General features: G+C 40.9%; 1 protein-coding gene across 2 annotated transcripts in view; it reads right to left on the bottom strand.

The window, feature by feature from the left end:
• Abcd1 (ATP binding cassette subfamily D) overlaps nt 1-19,234 on the bottom strand; it is a 349,165-nt gene that overhangs the window by 256,562 nt on the left and 73,369 nt on the right. The window contains exon 3 of one of the 2 annotated variants that reach the window (XM_067140944.2): nt 2,104-2,342. The exons of the other annotated variant lie outside the window; for it this stretch is intronic. Coding sequence (XP_066997045.2) covers nt 2,104-2,342 — 239 coding nt within the window. The remainder of the gene's footprint in view (nt 1-2,103; nt 2,343-19,234) is intronic. 2 annotated transcript variants of the gene reach the window in all.

The raw sequence follows: 19,234 nt of genomic DNA, 5'->3' as shown, positions 1-19,234 counted from the left end.
GCCTACACCAACACCAAATTTAGTAGCTAACTTTCTTTGTGCCAAGGAAGTATTTTGAGATGATGATAAAATCGCACTGCACTTCCTGGGAGTCATATCCACCGAAGACATAGGCATTACTAAAGGAAACCTCAAAATTCCTCGAAAGTGACACACATTGAAATAAATACTTTTAACCTAAAACAATCATTACACAGATTAATAACCAATGAATAAAAGTGCAAAGAATGCACAGAGAGCTTGGGATCTAAGAATAAGCAATGTGTAGCACACTATTTCTAACTATTGGAAAACTTATCAGATTACTTTGCATGGTACTGAACTTTCAATAGCTAGACAGATATATAACTATAACAGATATACACTGACTTAGCAAATGTCATGGGATAGTCACCTAATAGCGTGTGGGGCCTCCTCTGGCCCTGCGAACTGCAGTGAGACGCCGTGGAAGTGAGTCGACAAGTCCCTGGTAGTCCTCTGGACGCAGCCGACTCCAAATCGTTTGCAGAGCGGCCGCCAATGCTGGTCTGTTCATGGGTACAGGATCCATGGCACGGAGCCTGCGTTCCAGGACATCCCAGATATGCTCGATAGGGTTCATATCGGGGCTCCCGGGTGGCCATGGCAGTCGTTGGACCTCTGCTGCATGTTCCTGGAACCATTCCCGGGCGACGTGGGAGCGATGTGGCGGCGTGTTATCTTGAAACAATGCAGAACCGTCTGGGCGCTGGAAGGCCGAAAATAGGTGGAGATGGTCTCCAAGTAGCTCAACATACCGTGTACCATTCAAAGTCCCTTCCAGAACAACTAGGGGGCCCATTCCATACCAGGAAAATGCACCCCAGACCATAACAGAGACACCAGCGCCCTGGACCACACCTTCGAGGCAGGATGGATCAATCGCTTCATGTGGTCTGTGCCATACATGGTGCCTCCCATCAGCATGGTGCAGTTGAAATCGTGATTCGTCCGACCATATCACGTTATGCCATTGTTCCAGTGTCCATCCCTAGTGACTGGCGACAAATGCACGTTATTGTGCCCGATGACGTTGGGTTAACAGTGGCACCCGTGTGCGGCGCCGGCTCCCATACCCCATAGAACCCATGTTCCTACGGATTGTCCACTGGGAGACGTGTCTACCATAGCCTGTGTTGAATTGGGCCGTGATTTGTTGCACGGTTGCCCGTCTGTCACTATTGACAATCCATCTCAGATGTCGCCGGTCACGGTCATCAAGGGTGGCTGGATGGCCGGTCGTTCGTCTGTTGTGGACGGTGACACCCACATTCAACCATTCACGATACACCCTGGACACGGTTGATCGTGTGAAGCCGAATTCCCGCACCACTTCCGAAATCGCACTTTCCATCCGTCGGGCACCGGCCACCATACCCCGTTCGAACAGTGTCAGCTCACGACAACATTCCACGTTATACCTGTGACACGCACAGCCACTGGTCACAAGGTCTCCAATACAACTGCGGCTGGCACAGGGGGCGTATGGTGCGCAGACAACACACCTGCGCATCAGTGCTCTGCTATCCCATGACATTTGCTCAGTCAATGTAGAATAAATAGATAAAAAAACTGTTTCAAAATTTTACTGCCCCTTGATGTAGTCACCAACTTTGTGCGATACCTATTGGTAGTGATGCTGAAGTTGTAGGATGATGTTAGAGTGCCTTTTTCATTGATCACTTGAATGGAAAACTCTGCTACCTGTGGAATGTCTAATAGTTCAGAATCAAATACTGTGAAGTGGTCCCTTCATATTAGGGAACAAATTAAAGTCACGGTGTCTTAAATCAGAGAACTACGCAGGTGGTGTCAATAAAAGCCCATGAATTCCACATTAGTAACAATAGGTATTAACAATGCCAGTGACTAGATCGAACTGCAGTAGAACTTCAGAATAAAATTCCAACCCTCATGAATGTCTCACTGAAAGAATATAATGTGCATATGAAATTGTGAAGGAAAAAAATCAAGAAAAAACTCTTACAGGAAATAATTGTATCTTCTTGACTATAAATTAACATATTTAAATCATGTAGAATAAACTATTCTCCCAACTTCTTAAGTGAAGAAGCTGCCAATTACCTGGAAGAACTGCGGCCCCCATTTTCTTGCTGGTTCTGGCCAACGCCATTACGATCAACAGACAGTCAAACAGTGGTTTAGTAATATGGGAGTAGAGGTGAGCCACTGAAGATGTGAATGCTGTGATTTCGTCAGTGAGACGGTGATCAGCATTTTCAATTCTTCCGTCCAGATTAGCTATACGATAATAGGTGTGATGTTTCAAGTACAGCTCACAAGTATGCTTCACCAACCGAGATCTAAACAATAAGATTTTTTACACACAAAGCATTATATTTTGATTTTTGTTATTTGTAATCTTCAAAATATTCTATAGGCTTAGAAAGATAAGAAAATATTGTGAAAGTACTCAAGTCACTCACACAAACCTTTCAAGTATAAACTTTTCTGGTTATTCTATCAAAAAATTAGATTCTGAGCTGAGCATTTTCATGCAAGGAGGACATTTTATCCTCACTGTACAAAAAGAAGAAAATTTTCCACTTATCTTTCATGAGAAACTCTCAACACTCAATGGTCATAGTGATAGCAACACTTGGCTCAATATAATCCCCAAGAAGCTGGGCTGAGTGGCTCAGACTGTTAAAGCGCTGGCCTTCTGACACCAACTTGGCAGGTTCGATCCTGACTCAGTCAGGTGGCATTTGAAGGTGCTCAAATATGTCAGCCTCATGTTGGTAGATTTAGTGGCAAGTACAATAAAGAACTCCTGCAGGACAAAATTCTGGTACCTCGGAGTCTCCAAAAACCGTAAAAAGTAGTTAATGGGATGTAAAATGATTATTATCATTATTATTATTATTATTATTATTATTATTATTATTATTATTATTATCTCCAAGAAAATAAATGCTCATGTAAGGAAGCTAACAGAACCAAAATAATAGATGGAGAGCTGAGACGTACCATGCAACTTGGGCAAATTTTCATTTATACAATGAGGAGCAAGGGACTGGAATATTTTAATCAAGGGAAATGTTCGATAAATTTCCATGTTCTTTGAAAATATTTAAGAAAAGGCTAGGTAAACAATTGACAGGGAATCTGCCACCTGGGCAACAGTCTGGAATGCAGATCATTAATGACCGATTTCCCTTACGGGCCCTACATCTCCTTGTTTCCGGGAGGATACATATCTAAGATGTTTCTTTTCATAGTACTAACGGTCCTCATGGCGTGGCCAATCCATCTTTGTCTTTACTCCCTGATATTGTGTTAAATAATGGTCACCTTTACCAGTCCTATATATGGTAGTTTTATTTCTTATTCTATCTTTCCTTGACATGCTGCATGCTTATCGCAGCATCTTCATTTTTGCCACCCCCTGCTTTTTCAGAGGCTTTAGTCATTGGCACCATTTCTAAATCATACATTAAGACAGGACAAATCATGCTCTTATAAATACCCTTGAGGTTTGGTGGTATCTCCTTGTCACAAATGACGCCTGTAGTTGCTCTTCTTTTATACCAGCCAGATTCAAATCTTTTGCTGATCTCACCTCCTGTTTTACCATCATTTTGCACCATTGAACCCAGATATCTAACAGTTTTCTGTCAATGGCACAGGTTTCTCTTAGAGATGTACCAGTTCGGTTCCTCCACATGGCATGTATTCAGTTTTTAGTCTCATGCCCCTGCTCTCCAGTGTAGACCTCCATTTTTCCAATGAAACATCCAGTTCTCCGGATGATTCAGTACACAATACAATGACGCTGGAAGACAGCATTGGCTAAGTGGTTCCTGATCTGAATCCTTCTGATAACGAGTCCATAAGGAGGGCAAAAATGAAGTGGACTAAGTACTGAACCCTGATGAAGTCCAACTTCAACCCTGAAAATGTTTGTTTCTCCAGTCCCTGACCTTACATAAGTACTGCTGTTGGTGTACAGCTGTAAAAAAAAAAAAAAAAAAGTGACCACACTCGTGAAGGTAAGTCCCCTTCGGATCCCTTTGCTACTATTTGGAGACAAGCAATGTTGCATGTTGTTGGGCCTGAGTGCAATTGGACTAGACAAAAGAGTGACTGAATGGGTTGCTATATTTCTAGAAAACAGATCTCAGAGAATTAGAGTAGGTGAAGCTTTATCTGACCCTGTAATAATTAAGAGGGGAATTCCTCAAGGCAGTATTATCGGACCTTTATGTTTTCTTGTATATATATAAATGATATAAGTAAAGGAGTGGAATCGGAGGTAAGGCTTTTTGCGGACGATGTTATTCTCTGTAGAGTAATAAATAAGTTACAAGATTGTGAGCAACTGCAGCGTGACCTCGAAAATGTTGTGAGATGGACAGCAGGCAACAGTATGTTGATAAATGGGGTTAAAAGTCAGGTTGTGAGTTTCACAAATAGGAAAAGTCCTCTCAGTTTTAATTACTGCGTTGGTGGGGTGAAAGTTCCTTTTGGGGATCATTGTAAGTATCTAGGTGTTAATATAAGGAAAGATCTTCATTGGGGTAATCACATAAATGGGATTGTAAATAAAGGGTACAGATCTCTGCACATGGTTATGAGGGTGTTTAGCAGCTGTTGTAAGGATGTAAAGGAGAGGGCATATAAGTCTCTGGTAAGACCCCAACTAGAGTATGGTTCCAGTGTATGGGACCCTCACCAGGATTACCCTATTCAAGAACTGGAAAAAATCCAAAGAAAAGCAGCTCGATTTGTTCTGGGTGATTTCCGACAAAAGAGTAGCGTTACAAAAATGTTGCAAAGTTTGGGTTGGGAGGAAATGAGAGAAAGAAGAAGAGCTGCTCAACTAAGTGGTATGTGATACAAATTCTTATAATTTTGTTAATTACCACCTATTCAAAAAATTGTATTAAACAGGTGGTAATTAACAAAATTATAAGAATTTGTATCACAAGTAGATCTTCAATATGGACAAAAAAGATGAAATTTATAACCTGTAAGTGGTATGTTCCGAGCTGTCAGCGGAGAGATGGCGTGGAATGACATTAGTAGACGAATAAGTTTGAGTGGCGTTTATAAAAGTAGGAAAGATCACAATATGAAGATAAAGTTGGAATTCAAGAGGACAAATTGGGGCAAATATTCATTTATAGGAAGGGGAGTTAGGGATTGGAATAACTTACCAAGGGAGACGTTCAATAAATTTCCAATTTCTTTGAAATCATTTAGGAAAATGCTAGGAAAACAACAGATAGGGAATCTCCCACCTGGGCAACTGCCCTAAATGCAGATCAGTATTGATTGATTGATTGACATGGCCTGATATCTATAGTTACAATGAACCAGTTCCGAATCCTACTACTGTGGCATAGTAGTAACGAGTTGGACTGGTATTCATGAGATTGTACGTTCTAACACACCCTACTGCTTGTTTTTTAATGCTCTTTTTGTCTTTTATGACTGATTTAGTTATTAACACCAAGTTCATATATTTATTATACCATGATTTTATCCTTATTTATAATGACATTTTGGCTTCAAACAGAAAGAGAGAGAGGTTTAATTCTAAACGCAAATAAAACACGGTCAATTTTGCTTTCTGTGGTATTTTATCACCCCAGAGTAGATTTCTCACTTGAAAATAAAACTGAGAAGTTTTCTGAGCCCTATTAAGTATTTCTTGGTTTACTGTGTTATCTTCTGAAATGACACTTTCAAGGTATTTTAAGTTAGAAACAGACTAACAGAGTTCTCACCAGGAAAATGTTTGAATCTGTGCCTTTCCTGTTGATAGTCATTTCAACAGTTTTTGTTTTACTGATGAAAATGAAAACCTACAACCTGTTTTCCAGTCAATGACTGGGTCAGGGATGAAATGAAATGAATCAAGTATAGGCTATTAGTACAATGGGGTCACCACTCCCAAAGTGATTTATTAATGACTGAGAGATGTTATGAAATGAGAATTGAGTGTTGCTGGAATGAAAGATTACATGGAAAACTGGAGTACCCGGAGGAAAACCTGTCCCGCCTCTGCTTTGTCCAGCACAAATCTCACATGGAGTGACGGGAATTTCAACCACGATATCCAGCGGTGAGAGGCAGACGCGCTGCCATCTGAACCACGGAGGCTCCTTTGTTTTACTGATATTTAGTCCATATTCTTTAAACTTGCCATTCCAGAGATTTAGTTTCTCCTGTACTTCTGCTTCATTTTCTCCCCAGATCAGACCATCATCTGCAAATATTAGAGTGTTAGGCTCTTTGCAATGTTCTTTGATGGAATTTATGATCCAATCCATGACGATGATAAACAGGAGTGGTGACAAAGCACTTTCCTGCTGGACACCTCTTTTGGTTTCAAACCAATCTGATCTTCCATCCCCTACTTGGACACAGCTTAAGCACTTTTGATAGAGTATCTTTACTTGATCAATCAGGAAGTTTGGCACACCTGTACCTTCTAGGCATTCCCAGATTATCCCTCTAGGCACACTGTCGTATACTATCTCGTTGTCCATAAAAACCATCACTAAGTTCTTACCATATTCCCAGCACTACTCTGTTAGCATTCTCACGGCAACGATCAGGTCTGTAGCGCTTTGGTTCTTCCTGAACCAATGTTGCTCCTCCTCCAGTAACGGTTCAACTATATTTCTATTTCATTTTTCAATGATCTTTTCCAGAAGTTTGAGTGAGTGAGTGAGTGAGTGAGTGAGTGAGTGAGTGAGTGAGTGAGTGAGTAAGAAAGTAGAGTGATACCCCTATAATTTCTGCAGTTCTTCCTGTCTCCCTTTCTATACAGGGGGATAATGATACCTTTCATCCAGTCCTCTGGTATGCTGTTCTCTTTCCAGATGACAGAGAGTACTCTATACAACCACTGTATGCCTTGTGCTCCAGCTGCCTTTATCATGTCAGCAGCGAGGTCATCAAACCATGGGGACTTACCATTTCTCATGTTCTTCAGCTGAGACTCCACTTTTAGCCATGTTGGCTGGTGTTGTGCTCCTCACTTGCACTTAAACTGCAGTCTTCAGTGACACACTAGGTGTTCAAAAGTATCCGGACACCTGGCTGAACATGACGTACAAGTTCGTGGCGCCCTCCATCAGTAATGCTGGAATTCAATATGGTGTTGACCTCAGCCTTGATGACAGCTTCCACTCTCGCAGGCATATGTTCAATCAGGTGCTGGAAGTTTCCTTGGGGAATGGCAGCCCATTCTTCACGGAGTGCTGCACTGAGGAGAGGTAGCTTTGTCGGTCGGCGAGGCCTGGCAAGAAGTCGGCATTCCAAAACATCCCAAAGGTGTTCTATAGGATTCAGGTCGGGATGTTATTGTCATGTTACCACTCCGCCACAGGCCGTGCATTATAAACAGGTGCTCGATCGTGTTGAAAGGTGCAATCGCCATCCCTGAAGTGCTCTTCAACAGTGGGAAGCAAGAAGGTTCTTAAAACACCAATGTAGACCTGTGCTGTGATAGTGCCACGCAAAACAACAAGGGGTGCAAGCCCCCTCCATTATAAGCACGACCACATCGTAACACCATCGCCTCCGAATTTTACTGTTGGCACTACACACGATGGCAGATGACATTCACTGGGCATTTGTCTTACCCACACCCTGCCATCGGATCACCGCACTGTGTACCGTGATTCGTCACTCTACACAACGTTTGTCCACTGTTCAATCGTCCAATGTTTACGCTCCTTACATCAAGTGAGGCATCGTTTGGTATTGCCTGCGTGATGTGTGGCTTATGGGCAGCCGCTTGACCATGAAATCCAAGTTTTCTCACCTCCCGCCGAACTGTCATAGTACTTGGAGTGGATCCTGATGCAGTTTGGAATTCCTATGTAATGGTCTGGATAGATCCCTGCCTATTACACTTGACGACCCTCTTCAACTGTTGGCGTTCTCCGTCAGCCAACAGATAAGGTCGGCCTGTACGCTTTCGTGCTGTACATGTCCGTTCACATTTCCATTTCACTATCACATCAGAAACAGTGGACCTAGGGACATTTAGCAGTGTAGAAATCTCATGTACAGACTTCTGACACAAGTGACACCCAATCACCTGACGACATTCGAAGTCCGTGAGTTCCACGGAGCGCGCCATTCTGCTGTCTCATGATGTCGAATGACTACTGAAGTCACTGCTATAGAGTACCTGGCAGTAGGTGGCAGCACAATGCACCTAAGATGAAAAACGTATGCTTTTGGGGGTGACCAGATACTTTTGATCACGAAGTATATCATTTTGAAGACTTTCTCCATTTAATATAGTATTGAAGTACTTCATTTCTTCTCTGATGCCTTGATCTGTCTTCAAGTTCACATCATGTGTTTCCAGTGCAAGGATATTGCCATGCTCACTACTACTATTCTTGACTACTTTATAAAGCAACTTCCTATTACTTTCACAGTCTGCTGTTAGCCTGTTAGTGAACTCGTCCCAGCACTTTTCATTTTCTTCTTTAATCAGTCGCTTCACAAATAGTTTCTTGTTCCGGTATTCCTGTCTCAGGTACTGAAGTTCATCTTCTTGGTGGACTGATTTATATTTTTCATTATCTAGCCTCTTCTTTGCTGCATTTTTCTTTCACAGCAGTTTTCACCCTCTCATTCCACAATGGTGTTTCTTTCTCCCTGCATATTGCACTTGTCTTTCCACACAGTGATTCAGCTTCTGAAACCGGAGTGTTCTTGAATGACAGCCACTCTTCTACTCCTCTTTTCTTCATTTTCTGGTAATTTGGCTGAGATGTTTCTTTGGTATTCTTTCTTCCCATCTTCTCCTAGCAACCATGTCTATCTTTGGCATTTTCTTGCACTTGACATTCTGCAGATGGACGTTCCCAGTGTGCGCAACCAAAAGCCAAGGGTCACCCTCGAGACTTTCACTTGGAATAACCTTAACATTAGTAATGAACTGGCTAGCACATCTATCAGTTATTTTATAGTCTATCACTGTCTTCTGCTTCCCATCCCAACTGCAGCGTGTGATTTTATGGCTGTCTCCTGAACCCAAGAGTTTTGTATGCTCAGGTTATTCCATGCACAGAAGTCTATCAGGTTTTCCCCTTCATGGTTTCTGCCACCATAGCCATGGGGGCCTATGATGTCTTCGCAGCCTTGTCTATCTGTCCCTACTTGGGCATTCAGGTCTCCCATAACTGTGATTGTGTCTTTTTGCTTTTTTTGCTAGTTGTTTTACGTCGCACCGACACAGATAGGTCTTACGGTGACGATGGGACAGGAAAGGGCTAAGAGTGGGAAGGAAGCGGTCGTGGCCTTAATTAAGGTACAGCCCCAGCATTTGCCTGGTATGAAAATGGGAAACCACGGAAAACCTGTCTTCCTTTATCTGGTCCTCTAGATCTACAAGGAACTGATCATTTTCATCTGCAGGGCAGCCTGCCTGTGGGGCATATACTTGGAGAAAGGTATGGAATACCGGGCCAACACGCAATTTCATTTTAATAATTCTGCCACTCATATAACTGATGTCGGCCTGCACAGCAACATCTTTGAGGAGAACGAAAGCAACTCCATTTCTTGCTTCATTAGGGTTCCCACTCCAGTATAATATATAACCATTTTGTAAGGTTTCCTTTCCTGAACTTTCCCATTTTGTCTCACTCAGCCCTAAAATCCCAAGTGCACGTCTGTCCATGAGGTCTATAATTTCTTCGCATTTACCAGTAAGGGTGAGGATATTCAGGGTTCCAATTCTGAGCTGTTTCTTCCTGTGTAATGCCAGTCTCTTCCTGCATCTCCGATGAACTTCCGGTTGTTGGCCGTCATAAATTCATGAGTTGCCTGAACAGTAGTTGTGTTTGACAATTTTAATACTTTTACATGCAAGGCTTGTTTTGGTTTTGAAAGCAGTGAATTTATCAACTCTGTTCAGCTGATTTGCTAGGCCTAACACTGTAGAGGATTTTCTATCGGGATAATCTCCCTTAGCCTTTGGCAATCCCCCTGCAAGACAGCAGCATTTTGGCTATTTTGTGTGTCATTTCCTAAACAAAGGCTTCACCAAGCCTCCTAAGGGAGAACTCCTCTGCCCTTAGCCATTGGTTCTCGCTTAGTTTCAGCTTGTAAATCTCATATTTTGTCCCGTATTGGCTCAACGCAACTAAGGTTAAGTTATAAGGGGATTCCCATTACTCCAATAATTGTCAATTTCTTATAACAGTTTTACTGTTTACATGACATAATCTAGCTTAATCTCTAGATGTATACTAAATAGATAGAACATGTTTCGTTCCAATTATGGAACATCTTCAGCTAAAAGAATAAAAAAATGGCAAAGGACCCTATCCTTGTAATATTTCCAGCCATGGCACTTCTCTCCCTTAAAACAAGAAGTCCGTTTGGGCTCGGCATTAAAAACAATGCAGTCTCATCGGGGTTGAAGATATTGTTTGGTGCATACGAACTGATTATATGAGCCACGTTTTCTCGCCAACTGTCTGCATCACTAGTGTTCACTGATTCGGCTTTTCCGCACACTGCCTGCCACGTGATATTGTGCCGTTCCTTAAAGCGCTGAATCCACCCGTTCGAACACTGAAACTCAAGACCCATCTTCAGTGCCAGTTCATTCGCCTTCCCCTTAATAATCTCGCCATCTACAGTGATAGTGTTTACCCGAACATGCCGAAACCACTCGATCAATTGTACTTGCAATGCGCATTCGCTTTGCTGTATTTCTACCCTGCATTTCCTGAGCTCCTATGCTCTCACGATTTTTTAAAAACGTTGAAAGTGTGGATACAGGAATTTCAAAGTCTTTAGCTATTTCAGTTTTTGTTTTTTTGTCCTTTGTCGACCTCTCTTATAATTTTCACTTTCTCGCTGAGTGTTTTTGAAGAATACTGACGCTTAGCCATCGCAACACAAAAAAAAAGGAACACACGTGCCCTAAACTAAAATATCGTAACAAACTAAAACACAGTATTAATAAAATGTAACAACTTCGAAGTTTATAACTGCACACTAAAACTTTAAGTAAAATGAGCAACTAGACGAATACAAAAGAACTATGATTTCAATAGAACTTGGCAACTCTGAAGCACACTGTACACACACCAAACTCAAAGTGAAAGTGCGGAAAGATACACGTTCCGGAAGATGCATTCTATCGTGACGCGGAGAATTTTAAATTCAAATTATGCCGTAAAGTATTATTTTTAACAAATTGAAGGACAATTTCGAATTAAAAGTCTGAATTTCAATACTGGGACCGATGTTGTTCTTCGAATTACGAATTATCCGTATCTTGAATTAAACAATTTAAATAACATGCAAAACTGTACCTCGTGTTTCAGGGAACGAGAGATTCTTTGAATTACGCGGCATTTTGAATTAACCAAATTCGAACTATCGAGGTTCTACTGTTTGATACAATTAGGAATTTTTTCCCTACGGCATTTGAAAGGGTTAACTGTGAATTAAGGTGATTGCATGCTATAAAGGATCTTAGAATATTTTGTGGTGCAGCAGGGGTTGGCATTTCTAAACTTCGAGTTAGCGGCAGTTAATTCGAAATCACGTTATTCGAAGTCCGATTTTTGCGTCCCAACAACTTCGAATTAACAAGGTTCTACTGTAATTCCTATCACCTTTGGATTTGTACACCGAGTTATATTCAATAATTACCTGGGAAAAGTTGCACTCGTGAGAGAAATATATACAAGTTCTCATTATACTTGAGTTGATCACTAAATAGTTAATCACTTTGAATACACGTAAAATTAGCATGTCTTAATTCACAGTGGAACTTCTGTATCACATGCGGTGTTGAAATTTCTAAGTCCAATACGAAGCGTCGTAAAGTTAAAGTTTTTATCACGCAGACTTTCAAACACTCGACGAGAATGAAACTCTTAACTCATCACGGCAGTGTATAACCATCAGCTGACCGTCCGGTCTCGACTGTGGCACATAGTTGACTGACTTGACATGCAAATATGCTCCCCTTTTATACAAGATTCTGGGGAATTGAGGCTATTCTATTTTATTAAATATCTCCCTTAATCTTTGTTGGATTTTCTTCAAACTTAGGACGATGGCAAAAAAAAATTGTTAACACGGTGACATTGTTCATTTATTCGTACTCTAGTCCAAACAAGAGTTATTAATGATAGAATATTTAGAATGTTCTCCCAGCTGACGTAACTTAGTCTTGACCGAGATACAGGACGTGACGTCACACGCTCCACGTTGCTCGCAGCTGACGTGCTTGTAGCTGGCTGGGTGTTAGCACATGGCGCGGAACTTGACTTTAAACATCGGGAACTCTGTTTTCAACCAGCATTTCTGGTACAATATACAGATTCTCGAAGTGACCTTCGAGAGCGACAACCATCCTTAGACTGGATCACCTGAAGCTCAAACCAGCAGCAGTGTCCTTTTATACCTTGCTTCATAGGTATATAAGACTACAGATGTGCCTACAATCCACAGCCGCCTACCAAGACCTGCTATTAACACGTTCAATGCGCTACTTTATAAGCAGGTGCGGAGCGCGCGCCTAGCACGTCATGGGACGGTTGCTAGGAAATGTAAATCACAGGTTTCCCACATGGTCAGAAAGGCTCTAATTGTCATCCCGCACATCGTGTAAGTCCAGTCTGCTAGCAGATTCATCCGTAGCCATATTTGCACATGCGTAATCCGTAGCCATATTTGCACATGCGTATTCCGTTTCCCCCGTATTTCCTCTCCAGAGCTGTCATACATCATCGTTCATTTATGGGATCTTTGAGCAGCAAGACCACTTCAATGCGAGCTAAGACACTGCATTTTCTGTTTATTAATTATTCAGGAGAATTACGAGTGGTTCCGCTTTTGAAATAAATAAATTCCACTACAGCAATATGTTCAGTAAAAGAACTGAACTTATAATTGTCATTTATTCTTGCATCATATATGTGTATAACACGAAAGAACTTCTAATTGTTATTTATTCCTCATCACATTTATAAGTAACTTTAAAGGACATGTAGTAATCATTTTTGACTGCGTTGTGATGCTTATGTTATCATTTTATTTATATTTTTTTCTGATGGCCGACAATGTGGTTCCTTCAACATCACGGGACCTACACATTTAGCCAAAGTATTTCATTTTTGTTTGTCAAATTCTGTAATAGAAAAGTGTAAATATGGATATATTTATGTCTGTAACATACTTTATGCATTTGTTTGCTATCTGGGGTAAATAATGCACAGTAATCTACCAACGCGCATGGCGCGTGATCCGTCTGGTGACCAGTATTACTTCTTGATTTCAACCACCGTGCGAGTCACGCACCAGGCGCGTGAGTGGGATAAGTCCACGAGTTCGATAGAACTCGTCCTACTAACTTACAAAACTTCGATAATTACAACTTTTAAAGAGTCCCACACAAATATTTTGTTCAGGTTGGCGGGTATGTCAAGCTCTGCTAATACGCAGTGAACGTGTTAACAGAGCTACAAGCCAAAAAGAAAGAAATATGGTCTGAGTTCTACGCAACTGAAGGCACGACATCTTCAGACTGGGAAGTGCCCGACTATGATCTCTGACATTAGATAACCCTTTTCCAATGCTGATCACAATTTCCCTCTGCAAAAACTAAACAGAACGTTGGTTGGTTGGTTGGTTGGTTGGTTGGTTGGTTCTACCTAGGTCTTAAAAAAACTTTAAAATTCTCAAAATGATACAAATATACATTTTATAATGAAAAATGAATAATACAAATATATTTAGAGTCTTATTAGTTACTATATTATTTTCAGACACAAATTCCAAAGATTTAAAAGAAAATACAGTTCATAATCTCGAACCCAGAGCTGTAATTTGTTTCCTAAAGACCTGCATTGTGAGCAACTGTATCCTCTAAATACTACTACTACTACTACTACTACAAAATAATATTGTTGTCATGAAATAAACCTATGTGTATTGAATTATAAAAGAATCAGAATATAATCTAAGCGAGTGTTAAGTTTTAATGGTTCTGCAAATGCAGTGAATTGCATCAGCACAAAGTAAATCCCACATAGCTCAGTCGGAAGAACATTGTAATTTAGATGGCAACATCTCAGATTCAAATTCTCGTATATTCTTTTCATGTTATTTCATCACATGGTAGTATAATGTAATAATTAGAGGTACCTACTTTTAAAAGCATAAAATCATGAACATTTTGAAAAATTTTACAAATTTGGTTCAAAACACAAAACTACTTACCCTTCAGTAATATAACAAAATTATTGACGAAATTATGTGGAAGCACTCTTTGATCCAAGAAGCATTATGAAAGGTGATTTAGGAAATGATGAAGTCTTTCATCTTATAAATTCCCATCCTACGAGAACTTTCAACATTAGAACATCTTGAACATACACAATGTTTAGGGATCTAGTTTGTAGTTGATGTGTGTTGTATGTTGGGTATTCACCTCCAAGGCTGGTTTGATCCTCAACAGCTCCACCATCAGCTGTCATAGATAGCCTAGGCATCACTGAAGAGGCATACTAGGGAAATGAGGAGTGAGGTAGTTTCTCGTTACTTTCCTCACCGAACTGGAAGTTGCTATTACTTATCAGTCTGCCAAGCCCACTGAAACGCATAAACTAACGGAGCCTATGAGCAACATTTTCACACTATTCATAACAGGGGTATTAATAGCATTGCTCATACCTCGGGTCACTTTCATGTTAACAAATCCAAGGATAAGACTGAGACAATACAATGAAAGTAACAAATTTATTCTAGCCCATACCAGAAGATATAGTGCAGCGTAAACAATACGTCTCACCAGCAAAGGCATGATACGAATTTCATTTTGGATCCGTATTGACAATTATGTTATAACGTTGAAAAGCTAGTGGCAGGTCAAATTTTTTTCAAACATCCATGCTTTGATAGTCAATATATATGTTGTTTTTTTTGCTTTACGTCGCACTGGCACAGATAGGTCTTATGGCGACGATGGGATAGGAAAGGCCTAGAAATTGGAAGGAAGCGGCCGTGGCCTTAATTAAGGTACAGCCCCGGCATTAGCCTGGTGTGAAAATGGGAAACCACGGAAAACCATCTTCAGGGCTGCCGAGAGTGGGGCTCGAACCCACTATCTCCTGATTACTGGATACTGGCCGCACTTAAGCGACTGCAGCTATCGAGCTCTGAATATATGGTTTCAGCTGAAGCATAACTCATGTTTCTTGTACATATGTAAAAATAACAAAAATGCTTTACTGCAAATATGCTATCAGCTATAGCTTTTATTGCTGAAAAGTGGAAATAAAATTTAGTGAGATTACTAACAAAATAAAATAGCAAAAATACACCAAAATAACTTTTGAAAATTGACAAAATCAGGCAAAAAATGTCAATAATAATGCTATTTTGTTTTGTGTCCCACTAACTACTTTTATGGTTTTCAGAGACACTGAGGTACCAGAATTTAGTCCCGCAGGAGTTCTTTCACATGCCAGTAAATCTACCGACATGAAGTTAACGTATTTGAGCACCTTCAACTACCACCGGACTGAGCCAGGATTGAGCTTGCCCATTTGGGGTCAGAATGCCAGCGCCTCAACTGTCTGAGCCACTCAGCCTGGCCAAAAAAATTTCACCACACAACTAGGTGCCTTTAGCAATAATATAACAAGAAGAAGCACTTGTATTATGTACCTGTGATGTTCCAAAACTAACATTTGTATTACTTATGTTGCTAAAGAAAGATAACAAAATAAAAATTATAACTTCAACAAGGCTCGGCATTGTAACCTTTGAATCATTAAGCAAGAGCTTTACTGCTGTTCCATGGGAAACAGACATCGAATGACTCAAACACCACAGTTCAGAAACTGCTTCAACTGTGGACTACAAGAACATGCAGCATTTTATTTCATTGCAGGATAGTATAATGCAATAATATAAGAAGTAACTAACACTAATATTATCCAGTTGTGTTGTTCCAAACCTAACATTCATATTATTTACATCTCTGAAGAACAATAACAAAACAAAAGTGATAACCTGAATAAATCTAGAACTTGCAACCTTCAAATGTATAAAGAGAGCACTTTACTGCTGTTCTATGAGAAGGAGATATGGAATGACTTCTTGTAAACACCACAGATCACGATGCTTCTACTGCACATCTACAAGCACATGTATCGTCTAACAGCAACAGGATCTGAAGTGGAACTTAAAAACTTTTTGACAGCAGTACATGTCTTGGGACTATCCTGTTGTACTTCTCTGGCACTCCTTTATCCCATAGTTAGTTCCATATCTCCTGTCATGGAACCCTGCTGTTACGTGCATTCTCCAAGTCGATGAACACGCAGTGCAATTCTTACTGTCCTTCATAGTGACGATCCACCAGCTGGCACAGGGCAAAAATAGCATCTATCGTTCCTCCTCCACGCATGAAGCTGAACTGTTCTTCACTTTTCTCAACTTCGTTCCTGATTCTTGTTTCAAGGACTCCCTCCAACAGTTTCATTGTGCAGCTCATCAAGTTGATCCCTATGCTGTTATTGCATAAGGCAACATCTCCCTTATTTTTACAGATGGGAACTAGCAGACTCCTCCTCCATATATCTGGCAACTGCTCTGTTTGCATGATCTTCCTGAATAAGTACTGCTACACTGCCTATGATTTCCCACATTTCTTTGGATATATTATCAGGGCCTGAGTTATTTCTGTTCTGTCCACTTAGTACACAGATGTTTCAAGCTTTGGCATGACTGTCCAATCTGTACTCTCAAACTCTTCATTCATCAGTCTCTGGAAATATTCCTTCCATCTTTATAAGATGTCCCAGCTCCTTAGACAGTTGATGACCACGTTCATCCCTATCTGCTTTGACTGGCATAAATCCCTTGACCCCGCCCCCTCTCTCACACTGTTTTGCAATTGTGAATATCTTCTTCTGTCCCTCCTCTGTTTCTAGTTCCGCATACATACCAGAATAAGCAATGTGTTTGTTAGTGCCACAGATCTTCAGGCTTCTTTCTTAGAGTACCTAAATCATGATCAATAAATTCAAATTCAATTCAATATACAGGTCATGCTACCCACCAAATGTAAATATGCCCCATCTTTTCTTGAATTTGATATTCTCCAGCACTTCAGGTTGCCACCACCAGGTCTCATTGTTCACTTTCACCTTACCCGACAATCTTCCGAGCACGTTCTTCCCAGCTTCTCTGATTTGATCCATAGCCTCTTTCGAGTCTCCATTTTCGTGCTCTAGGGCAGACAAGATGGGACGCTAAAACTTACCCAAAGAAGCGATTACAACAGTCGTCGTCTTACAATCTCCGCCACTTCGTTTTACACACCCCAATTTTAGATCTTACTTTTATACTCCTGATTCAGCATGGCAAGCAATCAGTTCATGATGTGTTGCTACAACCTCTCCAAAGAAGACTTTGCATTGTTTTATCTCTTTCAGATCTCTTCTCCTACAAAGAAGATAATCCATCTGAGAGGCATTTCTTCCGCTTGCAAAGGTAGCCTTATGGTTTAATTTTTTCATAAGAAAGGTGTTTGTAACTGCCTTCTCAATAGCCACAGCAAAATCCAGAATACCTTCACCAGCTACATTTCTTCCTAGGACTTTTTCCACTTCTTTTTTTAATTTGCCTTACATTGCACGGACACAGGGAGGTCTTATGGTGACGATGGGAAAGGAAAGGGCTAGGAGTGCGAAGGAAGCAACCGTGGCCTTACTTGAGGTACATCTTCCTGGTGTGAAAATGGGAAACAATCTTTAGGGCTGCTGAAAGTGGGTTTTAACACACTTCTTTGTTTACATTGCCAACATGGCCAATTGGTCACCACAAGTTGTTCCTCATCAGGGATCAAGCTCCCAGCTTTTTCAGGGATGTCCAGAAGTCATTATTCTCCTCTTCCTGAGGTGCACAAGCAATGATTACGTTAGTAACTAGGTTCTCCACAACCAGCTTAACATTCACAAGCCTGTCAGTTTCTCTTGACCTCCGTGATACTGTCCTTCATATATGTAGTTACAACTGTTACTACACCATTCCTCTTTGTGTTGGTACCAAATTAAAGGAGCTTATAACCTCCATCAATTTCTTTGAACTTTTCACCTTTCCATTTCATCTCTTGAATACACAGGATCTGGAGCTGCCTTCCTTCCCTTGGGTCCGCCACTTTCAGTCTTCGACTTCTCATGTTTCCAACGTTTAACGTCTCCACTTACAAGTTCATAGTATGTCTCCGATTTGTGCCTCATGTTGAGCTAGCCTCGCTAGCTGCACTCACACATTATGCAGTAGCCTTTGCTCACTTTTTATAGAGGCAAGGCGATCCCACCACGTGTTGGTTGCAATGTACATTCAAGCCTTGTTCCATAATATATTTCTCTTCATACCCATGTTTTCTGGCACAGTTTTATGCTAGATGTCGTTTATGCCACAACCCTCTCCATTTATCTAGGCTTAGGAAACCATCACCGTGATAGATTGGCTTGCCTACCCCACTGGCGTACTGAAACCACACGTAACATATGTACGACTTCATTATCGCACAAGAGAGACATTCACAAACTCCAACTCCCAGAAACATACATAGTGATGTGTCATATCTCCTGGGTCTAGTTTGGCAGCAAAAGGTAGTGTGTAAGAGATTCAAATATCTTTGAAAAGTGTACATATCTGCTAATATGACAAGGAAAGGATTGGACAGCCTTTCACTGGCCTGACGTCACATTAGCGCACACGCCATGGGGACAATAACATGGGATGGAAGCATATGGAATGATAGAATGGAACACTGTTGGACCACAATGGAGTCTACCATGACCGACTAGATGAAAACGCAGCCCGATCTCACCAGATGGACTGAAGACTTCTCTTTTCTTTTTGCTAATTGTTTAATGTCGCACTAACACATTGAACGTTTTCGGAGATGGAAGGATGGGAAAGGGAAGGTAGCAGCTGTGGCCTTAATTAAGCATTTCCCTGGTGTGAAAGTGGGAAACCACAGAAAACCATCTTCAGGGCTGAAGATTACAACAAGGGACCTTCACTGAAATTCACTTAGAGGTGTGCGAGTTTCACTTGTTCAAAAATACAGAGCTGTCTTGATGCAGAAAGGATATTGGCCAGTCTCTTTCTCGTGATTGTATGAATAACTTACATGGTAAATCAGCAGTTCCAAAGTTCGATTTGT

Source organism: Anabrus simplex, chromosome 2 (assembly GCF_040414725.1).
Source record: "Anabrus simplex isolate iqAnaSimp1 chromosome 2, ASM4041472v1, whole genome shotgun sequence".
Taxonomy (NCBI): domain Eukaryota; kingdom Metazoa; phylum Arthropoda; class Insecta; order Orthoptera; family Tettigoniidae; genus Anabrus; species Anabrus simplex.
This window is presented reverse-complemented; position numbering and strand designations above follow the sequence as displayed.